The sequence below is a fragment of the Bos grunniens genome, chromosome 23, assembly GCF_055505025.1.
Source record: "Bos grunniens cultivar Pamir isolate PY7600 chromosome 23, Bosgru_T2T1.0, whole genome shotgun sequence".
NCBI lineage: Eukaryota > Metazoa > Chordata > Mammalia > Artiodactyla > Bovidae > Bos > Bos grunniens.
The window spans coordinates 33,811,329-33,829,774 of NC_141187.1; the positions used below are offsets into that span (position 1 = coordinate 33,811,329).

The window sequence follows — 18,446 nt, forward strand, 5'->3', positions numbered from 1 at the left end:
GGAGAAGCTCTATACAGTCAACAAAAACAAGACTAGGAGCTGACTGTGGCTCAGATCATGAACTCCTTATTGCCAAATTCAGATTTAAATTGAAGAAGGTAGGGAAAACCACTAGACCGTTCAGGTATGACCTAAATCAAATCCCTTATGATTATAAGTGGAAGTGAGAAATAGATTTAAGGGCCTAGATCTGATAGATAGAGTTCCTGATGAACTATGGACGGATGTTCTTGACCTTGTACAGGAGACAGGGATCAAGACCATCCCCATGGAAAAGAAATGCAAAAAAGAAAAATGGCTGTCTGAGGAGGCCTTACAAATACCTGTGAAAAGAAGAGAAGTAAAAAGCAAAGGAGAAAAAGAAAGATATAAGCATCTGAATGCAGAGTTCCAAAGAATAGCAAGAAGACATAAGAAAGCCTTTGTCAGCAACCAATGCAAAGAAATAGAGGAAAATAATAGAATGGGAAAGACTAGAGATCTCAAGAAAATTAGAGATACCAAGGGAACATTTCATGCAAAGATGGGCTCGAAAAAGGACAGAAGTGGTATGGACCTAACAGAAGCAGTAGATATTAAGAAGAGGTGGCAGGAATACACAGAAGAACTGTACAAAAAAGATCTTCACAACCAAGATAATCATGATGGTGTGATCACTCACCTAGAGCCAGACATCCTGGAATGTGAAGTAAAGTGGGCCTTAGAAAGCATCACTACGAACAAAGCTAGTGGAGGTGATGGAATTCCAGTGGAGCTCTTTCAAATCCTGAAAGATGATGCTGTGAAAGTGCTGCACTCAATATGCCAGCAAATTTGGAAAACTCAGCAGTGGCCACAGGACTGGAAAAGGTCAGTTTTCATTCCAATCCCAAAGAAGGGCAATGCCAAAGAATGCTCAAACTACCGCACAATTGCACTCATCTCACATGCTAGTAAAATAATGCTCAAAATTCTCCAAGCCAGGCTTCAGCAATACGTGAACCGTGAACTTCCAGATGTTCAAGCTGGTTTTAGAAAAGGCAGAGGACCCAGAGATCAAATTGCCAACATCCACTGGGTCATCAAAAAAGCAAGAGAGTTCCAGAAAAACATCTATTTCTGCTTTATTGACTATGCCAAAGCCTTTTACTGTGTGGATCACAATAAGCTGTGGAAAATTCTGAAAGAGATGGGAATACCAGACCACCTGACCTGCCTCTTGAGAAATCTGTATGCAGGTTAGGAAGCAACAGTTAGAACTGGACATGGAACAACAGACTGGTTCCAAATAGGAAAAGGAGTACATCAAGGCTGTATATTGTCACCCTGCTTATTTAACTTCTATGCAGAGTACATCATGAGAAATGCTGGACTGGAAGAAGCACAAGCTGGAATCAAGATTGCCAGGAGAAATATCAATAACCTCAGATATGCAGATGACACCACCCTTATGGCAGAAAGTGAAGAGGAACTCAAAAGCCTCCTGATGAAAGTGAAAGTGGAGAGTGAAAAAGTTGGCTTAAAGCTCAACATTCAGAAAACTAAGATCCTGGCAACTGGTCCTATCACTTCATGGGAAATAGATGGGGATTGCATGGGGCTGCAGATGGTGATTGCAGCCATGAAATTAAAAGACACTCCTTGGAAGGAAAGTTATGACCAGCCTAGATAGCATATTAAAAAGCAGAGACATTACTTTGCCAACAAAGATCCGTCTAGTCAAGGCTATGGTTTTTCCAGTGATCATGTGTGGATGTGAGAGTTGGACTGTGAAGAAAGCTGAGGGCTGAAGAATTGATGCTTTTGAACTGTGGTGTTGGAGAAGACTCTCGAGAGTCCCTTGGACTGCAAGGAGGTCCAACGAGTCCATCCTAAAGGAGGTCAGTCCTGGGTGTTCTTTGGAAGGACTGATGCTGAAGCTGAAACTCCAATACTTTGACCACCTCATGAGAAGAGTTGACTCATTGGAAAAGACCCTGATGCTGGAAAGGATTGGGGGCAGGAGGAGAAGGGGACGACAGAGGATGAGATGGCTGGCTGGCATCACCGACTCGATAAACATGAGTTTGAGTGAACTCTGGGAGATGGTGATGGACAGGGAGGCCTGGCGTGCTGCGATTCATAGGGTCACAAAGAGTCGGACACTACTGAGCAACTGAACTGAACTGTTATTACTGTGGAAAGGAGGGACATCTCAAGCGGGATTGCCCTCAGGCATCTAATCCACCCTCAGCTCCTGGTCTGCAAAGGACCATACTGGAGAAGGGATTGCCCTCCAAGGTGTAGGCCCCAGGTATTAACAACTGCGGAGGGCCCATCAGTCTATTTCTTTTGGACACTGGGGCCACTTTTTCTGTGCTCACTGAAGCCCCTAGCCCACTTTCCTCCTGATCCACTACCGAAATGGGGCCGTCTGGATAAGCCAAACATCATTATGTCAGTCATCCTTTAAGCGGCAACTGGGACTGTGCTGTTTTCTCACGGGTTTCTGTTCATACTCGAGTCTCCCTCACTCCTTCTGGGGAGGGATATACTGAGCAAGGTCCAGGCCTCTGTTTTCATGGATATGGAGCCTGCTCTCTCTCTCCCATTAATTGAACAAAATGTTAATCCTAGAGTGTGGTCTGATGGAAAAACCATGGGTCGAGCACAGAATGCTGTTCCTGTCATTATCAAGCTCAATGACCCTCACCTATTCTCACATCAAAAGCAGTATTCACTAAAGCCCAAGGTTAATGAATGGGCAAAACCTTACTGTACTGACTTCTCATGATATAAGTGGGATCTTAAACTCTAAAGTTCAGAGTGACAATGGCTCTGCCTTTAAAGCTGCTGTAACTCAAGGGGTGTCAAAAGCTCTAGAAGTAGAATATCACACTGTTCCTGGAGACTCCAATCTTGAGAAAAAGTTTGAAAAAGCTAATGACATTATTAAAAGACATCCGTGTAAGCTAAGTCAGGAAACACAAGACAGTTGGCTTAAAGTTTTAGCCATGGCTTTAATGAGGGCTTGAACTGCCCCTAAGAAGGGACTGTCTCTATGACAGACTGTTTTTGTGCACATATATTGTCATAGATCCTGAAGCCTTAAAATTAACTATGTGACTCAGCTTTTAGCTTTTCAACAGACATTATTGGGAGGTTAACTCCTGACCCAGCCTTTGAGTCAAACAAGTTGCTGTTTGAGCCAGGAAGAGAGATGGGCCTGAGAGTCTATGTGGGCTTGCTTCTGCTGACTCCAAAAGTCCTGAGTTTGCCGTTTAACCCTTAAGACAATGCCTTCCTGTCCTGGGCTCATTCCTATGAAGCATTCCACAATCAGCATAATTGCTGGGTCTGCGGAGCACTCCCCTCCTCAATTGAAGACTTCCCATAGTGGGTTTCTCCGCTTCGAGGAAAGGACTTTCTTCAACTCTGTGATGACATCTAACAATTCTAAGATGGACTGGTATGACATATTGTACCTTAACTATGGACAAAACGTGACTTTTTATTTTGTTTAGGTTTTAACTTGGTTTAACGGCTATTTTGCCTTACATCTGTAACTGTAAAACTGAGATTGTTTTTAACCATCTGAAAGCTTTTAAGTTACAAATGGTTGTCCAAGCTCCTGTGAGTGCCATAACCTCCTCCAACTATTACTTGGGGCCCCTCGATCAAAGACCCTCAATATGAGGATTAGGAGAAAATGTTGCCTCAACATTTTAGGGACCACACCCCTCAACCGCAGGAAGAAGTTATGGAACAGAAATACCCCTTTCCCGTGGCAACATATTTCTCCTAAAAGAAAAAGGGGGAATGAGAGAGTCAATTCCTAGGCAGATTGATAAGAAGCCAGGGGTCCCCGAGGAGGAGAAAGGGGTCTGGGGCTCTTAAAGTGGAGATAGGGGTCTGGAATTCTCAAGAAGGAGAAAAGGACAAAAGTTCTTCTCTACATTTCTTTGTCTTAGTCAGTATAACAATGGTTCTTGCTCGAGGACTTGTTTCTCCTTAACAAGAACCTTCTGACTAATCCTGTCATGTTAAAAGGTATATTATGGGAGTGGGTCTGATAAGATCTTTCTATTGTTAATTCTAATCTTGTTAATTTAAGATGTGTGTTGTGTGAGTGGGTCTGAAAAAAGTATATAAGGCCTTGATAAGACTAGCTGGCTGGGGAGCATTACCCCTTCTGATGTCTATGTCAGAAGCTTTCTCTGTCCCTTTGTTTACTTTGATAAAACTCTGCTACACACACACACACACACACACAAGGTGTGACTTGTTTTCTCCAAGTCTCTGGGTTTCTTTTTTTTTTTTCACCATCCAGTTTATTCTAAGACTTTGAATGGTTTTGCCTTCATCTTTTTGTTTTCCTCAAATACTCCTGTCATGTTTGACAAAATGGTATCAGACTCGTGGGTTCTGGAATGCCACGAACCTTTGCATTTATAGTATTATGTATAGTCGCTCAGTTGTGTCCAACTCTTCCAACCATGGACCGCAGCCTGCCAGGCTCCTCTGCCTATGGGATTTTCCAGGCAAGAATAGTGGAGTGGGTTGCCATTGCCTTCTCCAGGGGATCTTCCCAGACCAGGGATTGAAACTGGGTGTCCTGCCTTGCAGGCAGATTCTTTACCATCTGAGCTAGCAGAAAGTGGGAGCAAAGCAGAAATGAGAGAGGCAGAGAAATAAGGGAAGGAAAGAGAAAAGAGAAAATTATATTGATAAAAGAAGGACAAAGTGACATGACAGTAAAGAGAGAAGAAAAAAGAGGGCGAGAAAGGCACCATGAGAGCTTGAGAAACGACTGAAGATAGAAGGATAAATAAAGAGACAGAGACCAATGGAGAGACATGTGAGAAATAAAGACCAGAGAAGTGAGAGAGATGAGAGACAGAAATCACAGAAAGGCAAGAGATGATGGAAGATGATAGCTATGAAACACAAAATAAGAAACAGAAATGGACAGAAAAATGAGAGAACCTGAGATGAAGGACTGAAAATGAGACAGCATAAGAGCTCTGTGTGTCTGTTGGAGGCAGATGGCAGCCTTGTTTATCTTGAGCTGACTGCCCTCCCTCCAACTCAGAAACGCCATCTCCAAGCTGCTTGTTCCCCTCACTGGGCTCCGACATGAAAGTGTCGTGCACTCCAGTACTCTTCCATGTAAACAATTATATCTGAAGATAAGCTATTACCACAATTCATTTTAAATGCTACTGTTTCCAGAGCTACTCCCATTACCATGCATCCCCCGATGGAATCTTTATCAGGTTCCCCCAACCCCATGCTGGCACGTCTTTTTGTGTGTTTCTCCTCTGCTTTGGTAGAGGGCTCATCAAAAGTTAATCTGCCTCTCTCAAGGCCAGATTTACCATCAGGGAAGGATACAGATGCTGGATAGATTGGTTCACATTTATATTTGGGCTCTGAGTATGTTTATTATTTTCTGGTTTACCATTTCATAAGTTTGTAAACTTTTCTAACAATGAATAATGGAAAAAATTATTCTAAATGATTTATTTGTGGTTTGCTGTCCAAGTAATATCCAATGCACTTAAACACTCAGCACCTTAACACTCTCAACATCTTTTCCACCTTTTTGAACAAAGTGAGTTACCCATTAGCAGAGATATAACCAAGGAGACATTCAAAACAGACTTGTTTTAATTTACAGTTGAAATAGTGGATGACAGATGTCACAGTAAAAGTCAGTGGCCAGCACATCTAATGCTGCAGTTGAACCTCTTATAAAACCTACCTAAATCCCTCTATGTTGCTAGGAGAGGGAGAAAAATTGCATGCAAGGAAGAAAAGAGGTCAGATGGGATTAATACGTATTGTACAAATCAACATACGACTTGGATGCTTTTTGTAACTCACTGAGAGACAAATTAATGCTTAGTGGCACAAATATACTTACATCAACACCCAGTTTTGTCAACATGTGGTAAAAGAAAGCATCAAGCTCCTTCTCTTCTATGTAACCTTTTTCTAAATGCAAAAAGATGTACATAAATAATAGTCACTTACATATAATGTGGCATTTAGTAATTAACATTTAATATCTAAATTTGTTTTCAATCTCAAATTTATAAAATCCCCATGGATTTATTTTTTACAACTCTAAGTGGCAACATCTACTCTAGAAGACATGGATTTGAATAGCAAATAACACAGTCAAGAGTAAATGCTTTGTGCTGGGGCTCATATAAATATTTGGGAAAGGAGAGCTATTCATGAATTTTAATCCACAAATAAACATGAGTTTTAGAATAAACTCTAACCCAAGGTTTTTGCAGTTTTCAAAAAAGTTTAAGAGATGTAAGTGTTGAATGTTAGTTTTCAGGGTTAAAACACATGCTTTAGATATTTTCATGTTTATTAATGACGGCAAAGCAAATGTTCTTTTCGAATAGATTTTTGGTGGAGTGGGGGTAGTGTCTTTTTGAAATTAGATTTTTTAAAAATTCACCCTCTAAGAGACAAGAGGTTACCCAGATAGTCACTGCGTGAAAATGAGCAGATTGGAGTAAAAACAAGCCAGAACTGACTTCAGATACCCGGGTGTCAGTCCCCAAGCCTCTAATATATACAATGATATCTGTATCACCACACACACACAGAGACTGGGAAAGAGTGGTGGGATTCAAGTCTCTCCTCCCACCCTGAACTTTCACAAGATAATCTAGATGTACAACTGCAGTATACCAAATGTCTGTTAGGTATATTGCATTAACCGCGCTGGAAGACAACTTTTCCTGCAGGGAAGATGTACGGGGAAGGAGGAACTCTAGGTCCTTTCATCAAGACTAAACAGTTGGCTTGTTTTACTCACCCTCCACGTCAAAGCGCTGCCAGACCTGCCAGAAGCCAGCGGCGTCCAAGCTCCCCTGAGTAGGTTCACGGGCGCTGTCCATGGTACTGACAACGAAGCGCGGGCACCGGCTGGAAAGGGACCCCTAGAGAACTTTGATCAAGACTCCTTTACTGTATCGTCTGACACCCTCGCTTGTTTCTTTCGCTCTCTGATTTGCTTTGAGCACCTGTCTGAGGGGCGGGCACGAGGGTAGCTGGCAGGGTGGCTGCTGGCGCCTTGGCGACACTGTGCAGTCCCCAAGCCCCCACCGCAGACACTGCTCAGGGAAACCAGCTGCTTAGAACCCGCCCTGTTCCTAGTGCGTTGCCCCGCCCCACGTGCTGTTTGTCCTGGGCAAATCCGCCCGGGAGCTCTTGTCTGCTGTAGTGCTATGGGGAAGTCAGGGAGAAAGCTGTTTCTGGCTGTCCATGGTTCACTCCCTTTAACTTGTGTGTCACACTCAGAGAAAGCATCCCCCTTAAGTTTCACTACCTTCCAAACGTGTGTCTCAAGGGGTTTTCTAGAGAGAGCCCCCCATTTAAAGAGTTGGTGTTTGGACCTGATGATTTAGAAGTGCAGTGTGGGGGTGAGGTGGAGAGAGGGGTGATAGTGATGGTGGTGATAGATTACCAGTAAGCAAGGAGACTGTCGAAAGGCAATTACTGAGGTCTGATTGTATAGGACATGCACATTGCAGAGATAAAATGCACTATAAAGACTTGGATCTAAATAAAGATTCTGCAAGGAACTGTGGTCTAAATAAGGATATTAGGATGTTGAGTGAAGTTCATACTATGCAGTGCTCTTCCAGGAAAAGATTTTCTAGGGGGAGACATGGTGGCCAACTGCAGAGTTCTGGGGTAGAAGTTTAGATGATTGTGTCTGGCTCCCCAGGGCCACCCTGAGACCAAAGGACAAAAGCCATTTCAAGGATCACAGAGATCTAATGATCAGAATTGTTCAAAACTTGACTGGATGCTTTGTGAAATAGTAAACTGACTGACACTGCTGGCTTTGGGCCATAGGCTTAGAACTTTTTGTTGAGAAATCTTTAGACTGAGCCTGTGTAATAAAGTTAGAATAAATATAGATCTTTATGGCATTCTAACTCTGATATTAACATTCAGTTTTATTTTTTAAAAGCATGTGTGCATAAGCCACCTAAACTAGTATATTTTTTTTAAAAGAATATGACACTCCTGATCAGACAGTTCCAGGTTAGGACCCCAGCTCCAGCTCTTATTAGCTTTGTGACCTGCACCAAAGGATTTCATCTCTCTAAGCTTCGGTTTTCTCATCTATAAAATGAGGATTTAATAGCTTCAGAAGGTTTCTGTGAGAACTGCAGACACTTATTCAGTTCAGTCAGTTCAGCTGCTCAGTCATGTCCAACTCTTTGTGACCCCTTGGACTGCAGCATGCCAGGCTTCCCTGTCCATCATTCCAACTCCCCGAGCTTGCTCAGAGCTTGCCATCGAGTCAGTGATGCCATCCAACCATCTCATCCTCTGTTGTCCCCTTCTCCTCCTGCCTTCAATTTTTCCCAGCATCAGGGTCTTTTCCAAGGAGTCAGTTCTTTGCATCAGGTGGCCAAAGTATTGGAGTTTCAGCTTCAGCATCAGTCCTTCAAGTGAGTATTCAGGACTGATTTCCTTTAGGATTGACTGGTTTAATCTCCTTGCAGTCCAAGGGACTCTCAAGAGTCTTCTCTAGCACTACAGTTCAAAAGCATCAATTCTTTGGTGCTCAGCTTTCCTTATAGTCCAATTCTCACATCCATACATGACCATTAGAAAAAACAGCTTTGACCAAACAGACCTTTATCAGCAAAGTAATGTCCCTGCTTTTTAATATGCTGCCTAGGTTGGTCATAGCTTTTCTTCCAAGGAGCAAGCATCTTTTAATTTCATGGCTACAGTCACCATCTGCAGTGATTTGGGAGCCCAAAACAAAGTCTCTCACTGTTTCCATAGTTTCCCCATCTATTTGCCATAAAGTGATGGGACCAGATGCCACGATCTTAGTTTTTTGAATTTTGAATTTTAAGCCAACTTTTCACTCTCCTCTTTCACTTTTATCAAGAGGTTCTTTAGTTCTTCACTTTCTGCCATAAGGGTGATGTTATCTGCATATCTGAGGTTATTGATATTCCTCCTGGCAATCTTGATTCCAGCTTGTGCTTCATCCAGCCTGGCATTTCACATGATGTACTCTGCATATAAGTTAAATAAATAGGTTGACAATATATAGCCTTGACATACTCCTTTCCCAGTTTGGATCCAGTCTGTTGTTCCATGTCCAGTTCTAACTGTTGCTTCTTGACCTGCATACAGATTTCTCAAGAGGCAAGTCATGTGGTCTGGTATTCCCATCTCTTTAAGATTTTTCCAGTTTGTTGTGATCCACACAGTCAAAGACTTTGGGGTAGTCAGTAAAGCAGAAGTAGATGTTTTTCTGGAACTCTCTTGCTTTTTTGATGATCCAGCAAATGCTGGCAATTTGATCTCTGGTTCTTCTGCCTTTTCTAAATCCAGCTTGAACATCTGGAAGTTCACGGTTCACATACCACTGCAGCCTGGCTTGGAGAATTTTGAGCATGAGTGCAATTGTATGGTAGTTTGAACATTCCTTGACATTGCCTTTCTTTAGGATTGGAATGAAAACTGATCTTTTCCATTCCTGTGGCCACTGCTGAGTTTTCCAAATTTGCTGGCATATTGAGTGCAGCACTTTCACAGCATCATCTTTTAGGATTTGAAATAGCGCAACTGGAAGACACTTATAGAGACACTTATAGTCCATGGAATTCTCCAGGCCAGAATACTGGAGTAGGTAGCCTTTCCCTTCTCTAGAGGATCTTCCCAACCCAAGGATCAAACCCAGGTCTCCCACATTACAGGTGGATTCTTTAGCAGCTATGCCACCAGGGAAGCCCAGGAATACTGGAGTGGGTAGCCTACCCCTTCTCCTGCAGATCTTCCCAACCCAGTAATTGAACCAGGGTCTACTGCATTGCATGTGGATTCTTTACCAACCAAGCTATGAGGGAAGCCCTAACAATACACAATAAATTGTAATTGCTATGGTCTTATAGAGTACAAGGTGATATATATATATATATATTTTTTTTTTTTTTTTTTCCTTAATGGCTCAGAAAAAATAAGGCATGTCTGAGAAACTGTTACAGCCAAGAGAAGTCTAAGAAGACATGATAATTAAATGTAGCATTGTATCCTGGGTAGGATCCTGGAATAGAAAAGGCATTAGGCAAAAAATAAGAAAATTTGAATAAATATGGATGTTAATAATAATGATAAATTATTTAGAAGCAAACAGGTCTGAGTTTAGGGCCAGTTTTGCCTCTTACTAGCTGTGATGTTAGTCAAATTACTCGAAAGAAGCCTCACTTTTCAACCTGCAGAATAGAGATAATAGTAGGACTTGTTTTGTATTACTGTCATAAAGTTTAAATTAAAAAATACATATGCACCTCTTAGTATGGAAAACAGAGTACACATTCAGCGTGGGTTAGATAATAAAATGATGACTCTTCCCTGCACACACATGTGGAAGACGGTGATGTAAACTTCAGGATTTTTGAGGAGTGTAGTTTAGGCTAAAGGAGGAAAAACAATATCATCACTCTTGGGGAAAGTGTTAGATACCAAAATTGGAGAGCAAGGCAGAAGGATAGATTAAAGGAGTTAGTGTCATATATCTTCATATCATGTGTGGTCCTGGGAAACTGCTGGATATAGTGTCAAACATCAGTCAGGAAATACAAGCATGGGCTCACCAGGTTTGTGACTGATCTTGGTTTCTGGTAAATAGGAAAAAAGGGAAAACAAGGCAAATGTCAGATGTGATAATCAAGGTCTGATATAGTGGATGGTTAAATAAATGATGGTGAATCACAACGATAGGCTTTGTTGCATACACAGAAAACTTGAAGCTCGACACACAAAAAAATGCTTAGAACATAGGTTTAAGATTAAAAAGTTACAAAAACGCACATATTTCATGACCCAAACCTTTAAAATAAGTCCGTTTCTACACACAGAAAAAAAAATGGAAGAATGTACACTAATGATGTAAATGTTTATCTCTAGATTGAGGAAGATTTTAATTTTGTTATTTGTAATTCTACTTTAAAACTTTCTACAGAAGCATGTAATTCAAACACAGTTTTTGAAAGTTGTAAAAGTGATATCTAGAGAAAGAAGTATAACTACAAGGTCTGCTGTTCTTGGAACTGAAGAACAAAGGGAACTCAGACCAATTTCCAGGAGCCTGGCATGTGGAGCTCTCTGGGGAGTTGTAATTTCCATTCAGTGACTTATTTTCATTTTCTTTGTATCCAGATAGCAGTCATGGCAGTGATACTTTGCATTCCCTCAAGTAAAGGTTTCCTTCTGGGAAAATTCCAGATCTTTGACAGGGAAGAGAGTCATTAGGAAGGTATTTAAAGATCCTGGATCAGCAGAAGTCGCTTTTAAGAGTTTCTCACTGAAAATGTTCTGCCTGGGACTGGAGTGATGGGAATGGAGGTGAACCAACCAAAGGTGATTTACCTGAGTCCCTGACTGTCCAACCAGAGAACTCAGGGTACCAATACAAAACAGCTAGAATTAACTCGAGATATAAATTATGCAATTTAGTTTAGCCCTTTACACAGAGATTCTGATTTAAATGGTCTGCATCAAGGACTCTGCATTGATACTTTATAAAAACTCCCCTAGAGATTAGAATTGCTAACTAGCCTTTTGTCTTTAAGTTTCCTGCTGCTTATATTTTGGTCATTTTATTCTTTGGGTATGGCTTCTCTGAAGGACAATCTGGAAAAGGGAAAGACTTATAAGGAATTAAATTTTTTTTTTTATTAATACTCCATCTCTTTAAAAAAAAAAAAAAATGCCTGTGTCACTCTGGTAAGTTTTAACAACTGATGGCTGAAACAAAGGACTGCAGTGAGTTGTTTTTCTTTTTTACCCCTGCTGATTTCATTTTCTCCTGCAATCATTTCCTGCTTTTCTCATTAGCATAGCTAATTGATGGTTGGTTGTACAAGAAACATCAGTGGTTTCTAATTTGAAACAATTATTTAACCCTGATGCATGCATTAAACTTTGAGTTAGAATATCTGAATCTTTCTACAAACTCAAAATGAACTTTCTAGTGGGAAATATGAACAATGCCTTCTTTGATATTGTCTCCCAATAGTTATTAAACATTCAAACATGGGAGACCTCTCACAGACTGTATAGTAGACCTTAGAATTCAAACAGATCGCCTTGGTTTGATGCTACACCAGCTCCAAAGGACAAAAAAGTCAACTAGAAGAAATCTGACAGCAAGAAAATGCCGGAAATAAGAGTTACAGGAATAATACAGACTCTAATTATAAAGATAAAATAAATATTCCCCCATAATTTCACCACCCAGAGATATCTAAGAATAATAAGATATTAGTGTATATCCTTCCATTCTTTTCTTTAATGTGTACAAAAATCGGATTACATTGCTCTGTAATTTGCTTGTTTCACTATTATGAATGCCTCTCCATGTCATTAAGCTTTCTTGAATGACATCATTTTAAGGGTGTTGTTGAAATTAATTAGTATCATTTCAGGGGGGTGCTCTGAAGAGCTCTCATACCATAGTCCTTTATGTCTCAGTGCAGAGAAGAGTTCAGCAAGGGCAAAAGAGTAGATAAGAAGTGATTTATTAGACTAGGACGCTTATGAGACTAACAAGTGGGAGAGAAACAGTGCTCTGAGAACTTAGTGGACCACAGTTTTATAATCAAAGGAAAAGTTGGGAGGAGGAGAAAGACCTTTGTTTTTCTTCCCATCATCAGTTCCTCCTCCAGGTTGAGCAGGGGAGTTTTCTTGCCGCTGGGTGGTCAAGCTGGTCCACAAATAATTGTTTTTTATGTGTTCAGAGAACATTTAGGGATCATTAACTTACTGAGCTCACTGGGCAGGATGTGGGACTCATGATGCCATTGTTTTATTTTGGGGCACGTCCTGTGCTACTGTTGCCTGGATTGGTTGCTAAGCAAGCCTGCTTTCTCGAGTAATCATTAACTTACATGAGTCTCCATTATTTTTCTACTTAAAATCTCCTAGTGAGATTAACTACTTAATCACCTATTTTGTCCTTTCATTCTGTCCATATCTGTATTGCCATTGCTAACGGTGACTAAATATTTCTGTATTGCACCATATAATACTGCATTTTCTTAATGTGTTGTATGTCACTAAATTATAGGAGACTTTGTAAAATAAAGCCAGCTCTTTAAAATCTCCGAATCTGTTAAAATAAACTGAGACTACAGTATTTTCTACTTATTCAGAGTATTATATTACAAATTAAATAGTAAAAAAAACATAGTGCAGCTCTTTAATATTTTTTGTTTCTCAATTCTTCCCCCTCTAGTTTATATTCCTAAATACTATGGAGGTTTTATATCACTCAGTATCATGTCTGATGCTTAGTACCTACTGAATCAATGATAGCTGTAGCTAAGTCCAGGTGACCACACAGAGTAGACTTTATTTCCCAAATGGCTTGTAAATTTCATTCACAAGACATTGCTGTTTTAATAAGCATTTCCCCCTAATTTGATTATATGGATACTTATTAATTTGCAGCTTTCTTTTTAATTTAATCATGTCAAAGCTGTAAATGTCCCTCTAAGTACTGCTTTAGGTTTCTGTCTAATAATACCTTTTTTTCTGATATCCACTATCATATCCTTTGACACATGCATTAAAATGTTTCCTAAATTCTAGATACATGTGGTTTTATCTTTTCATTACAGATTTTTAATCTAATTGCCTTGTAGATGGATAATGGGGTCTATAATCTCCATCTTTTACTATTTGCTGAGGTTTGCTTTATGGTCCTTTGTAAAGTAATTTTCATAAATTATCCAGGTATACTTTTAAACAAGTAAATTTTCCAATTTTGGGTGATGTGTTCTATGTATGTTTGTTAAATTAAATATGATAATTATGCTGTTCAGATTCACTTATATTTACTGATTTTTTTGCCTCCTTCATTTAAAAATTATGAAGATGGATGTTAAAATTCTGATGATTTTGTTCTTTCTATAGTTATTTCTTTTTTTGTTTTGTTTTATGTATTTTGAGAATGTCCCTATGTGAATATTGATTTATAATTATTATTACTTCTTGGTGAATTGATCCTTTTACTATGTAATGACTTTTCTCTCTTTTTTTTTTTTTTTTTTGCTTTTTTAAAATCTATTTTATCTAATACTAATACAGGCACATCAGCATTTTGTTGCTAGTATTTGCTTGAAGTAGCTATCTCCTTCCATTTAGTTTCATCACCTTGTGTATTCTTGATGTATCTATAGAATATTCAGCTATTTTCATTTATTATAATTATTGACATATTTGGATTTATTTTATTTTTTCTGATTTCTGTATGCTTATCTTTCATTCTTCTCTACTTTTAAGTTGATAATTTTTTTCCCACTTCATTCACTTTTACCCATTTATTCATGTGGAAGTTATACATTCCTTTTCTGTCTTAGTTCTTTTTTATCATAGATATTAATATAACAACATGCATACTTATTAAGATAAAAATTAATAAATTACAGCCCTCCCAAACAACACAAAAGCTTTAGAACATTTTAGAATTCTTCATCCCATTCCAACTTACATGCCATTCTTATTACATATTTTAAGTGTATTTTTAATTCACAGAATTTTTTTTTTCCTAGCCAAAATTTGTGTAGATTTTCTTATATGCTTGTCGTTGTTTTTGCTTGTTTAATACTTCTTGTATTTCACAACTTCCATCTAGGATTAATTTTATTCTTCCCAGAGTACATCTTTTAATAACACTTTTTTTGAAGTCTGTTGGTATGGTGAGACATACCATATGGTGAAACAAACTTACCATTTGTCTGAAAGTGTGGGTCACTCAGCGTATATTATCTACATTATTAAAAACAGGAATCATTAAGAAGTTCTTAATGCCAAGATTCTTTGCAAGAATTCCATTTTTCTCCAAATAAATGCTAAATTAAAAAGTGTGAAACTTTGTTTTTTAAATCTCAGTGCTTACAGTGGTGAAAAGCTTTGATGTAGCTTCTTCTTTCATTCTTTCTTCCCTCCTTTTTTTTTTCAATTTTATAAAATTCTTCTACCCAGTGGTATTTTTTTTTTTTTTTTTGACAGTACAGAGTAGAAGCCTGAAACTAAAACAAAAGTAAAGGAGAAGAGAAAATTTTAAAGTGTGTTTGTCACACATACTTATAAAAGCATGAATAATGATGTATGCATAACAGTCTCTCATCTTTGTTATCCTTGAATTTCAGAGCTATTATTACAGGATAAAACATTCCTGCAAAGCTTTGAAGACTTGAATAAAACCAGCTGGTGGATTAAGATGCCAGAAGGAATAAGTAGTTACCAGGTAATCTGGGCTTTTAATAATGGTATCTTGATTGCTGCTATTAACAGAGCCCCCACTAGGAAAAAGTGACGTCAGTGTGCTCCACACAGTTAGGTCCTCTGAATGGCTAACGATGGGAAGGGCTGGACACGATGACTTCAAATGATCCACCTAAGACTTCCACTGGTAGATGGGGAAAGTGATTTTAATAGCATCTAATTCAGTGTTTTCTAGACTTTGCCTAAGCATAGTGTTGGCTTAGGAGTGCTCATTAAATATAAAGATTCCTGACCTGTATCCAGACTTGACAGATTAAAATCCCTAGAACAAGAGCCTGGAGTCTGTATTTTCAAAACTACTCAGCAGAGTCTAATCATCCAGAAAATTTGGAAAACACGGATTGAGAAAAATGAGACCCAGAGAGATGGGATGCCTAAGATTGCCCAGGATTGCTGACTTGTGTCCTTTTCTTTATGTCCACAGAAGGTTAGGGAGAGGGAAAATAACTGACGTATGTCATCTGCCTCCAGTTTCCCAGGCCCAACACTGGGCACATGTTGGCACTTGGGCAAGTTAAGAGACCAACCAAGGACTATGCAATAAAGATTCTACATCCTGAAGGATCTCTTTTATAATTACAGTTAACACATGACTCTGGTTTTCAATTCCTTGGGTAAAGGATGAAGATCACAGGGCCTCACTCGGTTGGTTTGTTTTCTTCAAGTGTCTTTCTCATTCTAGCTGGGGCCTCTTGGACATAAAGTCCTCTCCAACCTGTGATGCTTCTGGGTGCACATCAACGTGCCTGCCAAGGCTTATGCTCAGGGAAAATGGGGATATCCATTTAGAGAAAGGTAAATGGCTTTAGAGGCTTCCCGAGTATCACTAGTGGTAAGGAACCTGCCTGCCAGTGCAGGAGACATAAGAGACGTGGGTTTGATCCCTGGGTCAGGAAGATCCCCTGGATGAGGGCACAGCAACCCACTCAGGTATTCTTGCCTGGGAAATCCCGTGGACAGAGGAGCCAGGCGGTCTAAGTCCAGGGGTCACAAAAGAGTTGGACATGACTTATTGACTAAAACAACAACAAAGTGGCTTTAGAGCACAGGATTGAGGGTGAGTGTGTATTGTCCATGTCCAGAACCAGCACTAAGTACACAGCAGGGCCCAAGAAGTTCTTCTAAGGAAAGGAAGGGCTGAAGGAGCTCTTCTAAGGAAAGGAAGAATTTTGTCCATACACAGGAAGACTAGCCTTCTAAACTAATGTACTTAATTTAAGCTGGTATCTTCCCATGAATGAATGCATTTGGGGGGAAAATATCAAGAAAACAAGTCTATTGTCAGGGAAAGTTTAATATTTTCCTGGAAACCTACCCAAAACTCCATGGGAGAGTCAGATTTAATAAGCCCCTCAAATAAACAAAACAGGGATTCATTTGTTTTTTTATGGGGTATCTGCCTCTAAGTTGAACAGATTGTACTTCATGAGATGATAAGCACTGCTGAGAAGCTTGCCTTTTTAGGAAGCTCAGAGATACATCAATATTTACCTGGAGAGATTTCAGTTGCTTTACTGACATCACTTGGACTGATAATATCCTTGATACAAAGCAAAGCTGGATACCAAATATTTCTATGATAGCTCTAAAAGAAATGGCAGTGTGATCAATGAAAAAAATCTTTATTTCAAGCATAAATGTATTTAGTGTCTAAAACCCTAGCTCCGAGGGGCTTCTCTCCAGATAGACAGGAGGAACTAAAACTTAGATATAAAATACAGTGTGCTTTTAGAGGGAAGTCCTGTTTCTAGCTTCCTGCCTTGTTGGTTTTAGGGATTCATTAAGTAATACTCCCCCTTTCCCCCTCCCAATTGAAAAGTAAGATGCAGTTAGGCAAGTGAAGATAAAAATACCAGCCTTATTATTGATAAAAGCTAGAATGGAGGATGTGGCTAAGATGTGAGCACAACAGACTTCCTAATATTTTCCAGTTTCCAAATGAAAGGTACTTACCTGCTGCAGGAAGAACTGGACAGTCACAGGCTTCCCCATCATAAGTAGAATCTGCCCTACTGAGCTTATCATGCAGTAGGAAAGCGTACAGAGTGTATCCCTCTTTGGGTAGGCAGAGCTGAAGCATTAGTATGCTCAGCCCCTGTCATGGACAGAATTGTGAACCACCTCCCCGCCCCCCCCCCATCCCCCCACCCAAAATGTCATATGTTGAAGTTTTAGCCCCTAATGTTACATAGTCAGAAATACAACCTTTCAGGAGGTAATTAAGGTTAAATGAGATCATAAGGGTGGGGCCCTAATCCCATAGGATCAGTGTCCTTAAGAGGAAGAGAGATTAGTATACAAAGAGGAGAGAGGGAAGGGGCACAGTGAGAAGGCAGCCATATCTACAAGCCAGGAAGAGAGCCCTCACCAGAAACAAACCTGATGGTTGACTTAGACTTGTAGCCTCCAGAAATGTGAGAAAATGTGTTGTTTAAATCACCCAATCTGTGATACTTTGTTATGGCAGCCTGAGTAGACTAATACAGCCTCTTCCTAAATTCAACAATTGGTGAAGTCACTAAATTCTTCATTGGGCAGGTGAGAGGAAATACATGTGCTTCTGGAGAGAAATTGGAATTATTTCTTTCATGTCTCTCCTTCTAGGGCAGAGAAATATATTTTTTCTGGAGTGGAAATCACTTCTGCTTTGTGGACATGTGCAGAGATGAGAGCGAGCATTCCTCCTTCACATGCCCACCTTAGGAATCTCCCTCTAGTTGTCCCCAGTAGGTGCTTTGACCAGCCTCTAATCAAAATTCCAAGGAACAAACTCCCACCACCTGAGGCAACCACTCACTCCACATCTGGAGAGCCCTGACTCTGGGAAATTGACCTGAGTCAAGTCAGCGCCCTGCTCCCTCCACACAGAGCCTTGAGCTACTCCCATCAAGCCACACCCAATATACCAAGGACAGTAGAAACCTGTCCTACATGGCATATTTCCAGATATTTAAGGACAGCTGTCTCTTAGCTCCTTACTCTTTTTCTTTTTCTAGATTAAATATACACAAATCTAGGTTATATACATACAATCTATATGAATTGAGGTTATATACACAAATCTAGGTTTTATATATATAACAAATATATACAAATCTAGGTTAAATACACACACACAAAAAACGGGACCAAGT

The 18,446-nt window shown here is 39.8% G+C and overlaps 2 protein-coding genes across 9 annotated transcripts in view; one reads left to right on the top strand and one right to left on the bottom strand.

The window, feature by feature from the left end:
* Nucleotides 1-7,108, bottom strand: part of SCGN (secretagogin, EF-hand calcium binding protein) — a 52,367-nt gene extending 45,259 nt beyond the window's left edge. For 6 of the 7 annotated variants that reach the window (XM_086369997.1, XM_086369994.1, XM_086369998.1 and 3 more), the window contains exons 1-2: nt 6,800-7,019; nt 5,885-5,955 (exon numbers count right to left, since the gene is read on the bottom strand). In XM_086369997.1, coding sequence (XP_086226123.1) covers nt 5,885-5,955; nt 6,800-6,881 — 153 coding nt within the window. In that variant the 5' untranslated portion in view covers nt 6,882-7,019. Of the gene's footprint in view, nt 1-5,884; nt 5,956-6,799 lie in introns of all 7 variants that reach the window. The other variant, XM_086369993.1, reaches the window with a different exon arrangement.
* The window catches only part of SLC17A1 (solute carrier family 17 member 1), a 249,724-nt gene that overhangs the window by 211,078 nt on the left and 20,200 nt on the right, over nt 1-18,446 (top strand). For both annotated transcript variants that reach the window (XR_015152316.1, XR_015152317.1), the window contains one exon: nt 15,177-15,274. The gene's annotated coding sequence lies outside the window, so the exon portion shown is untranslated. The remainder of the gene's footprint in view (nt 1-15,176; nt 15,275-18,446) is intronic.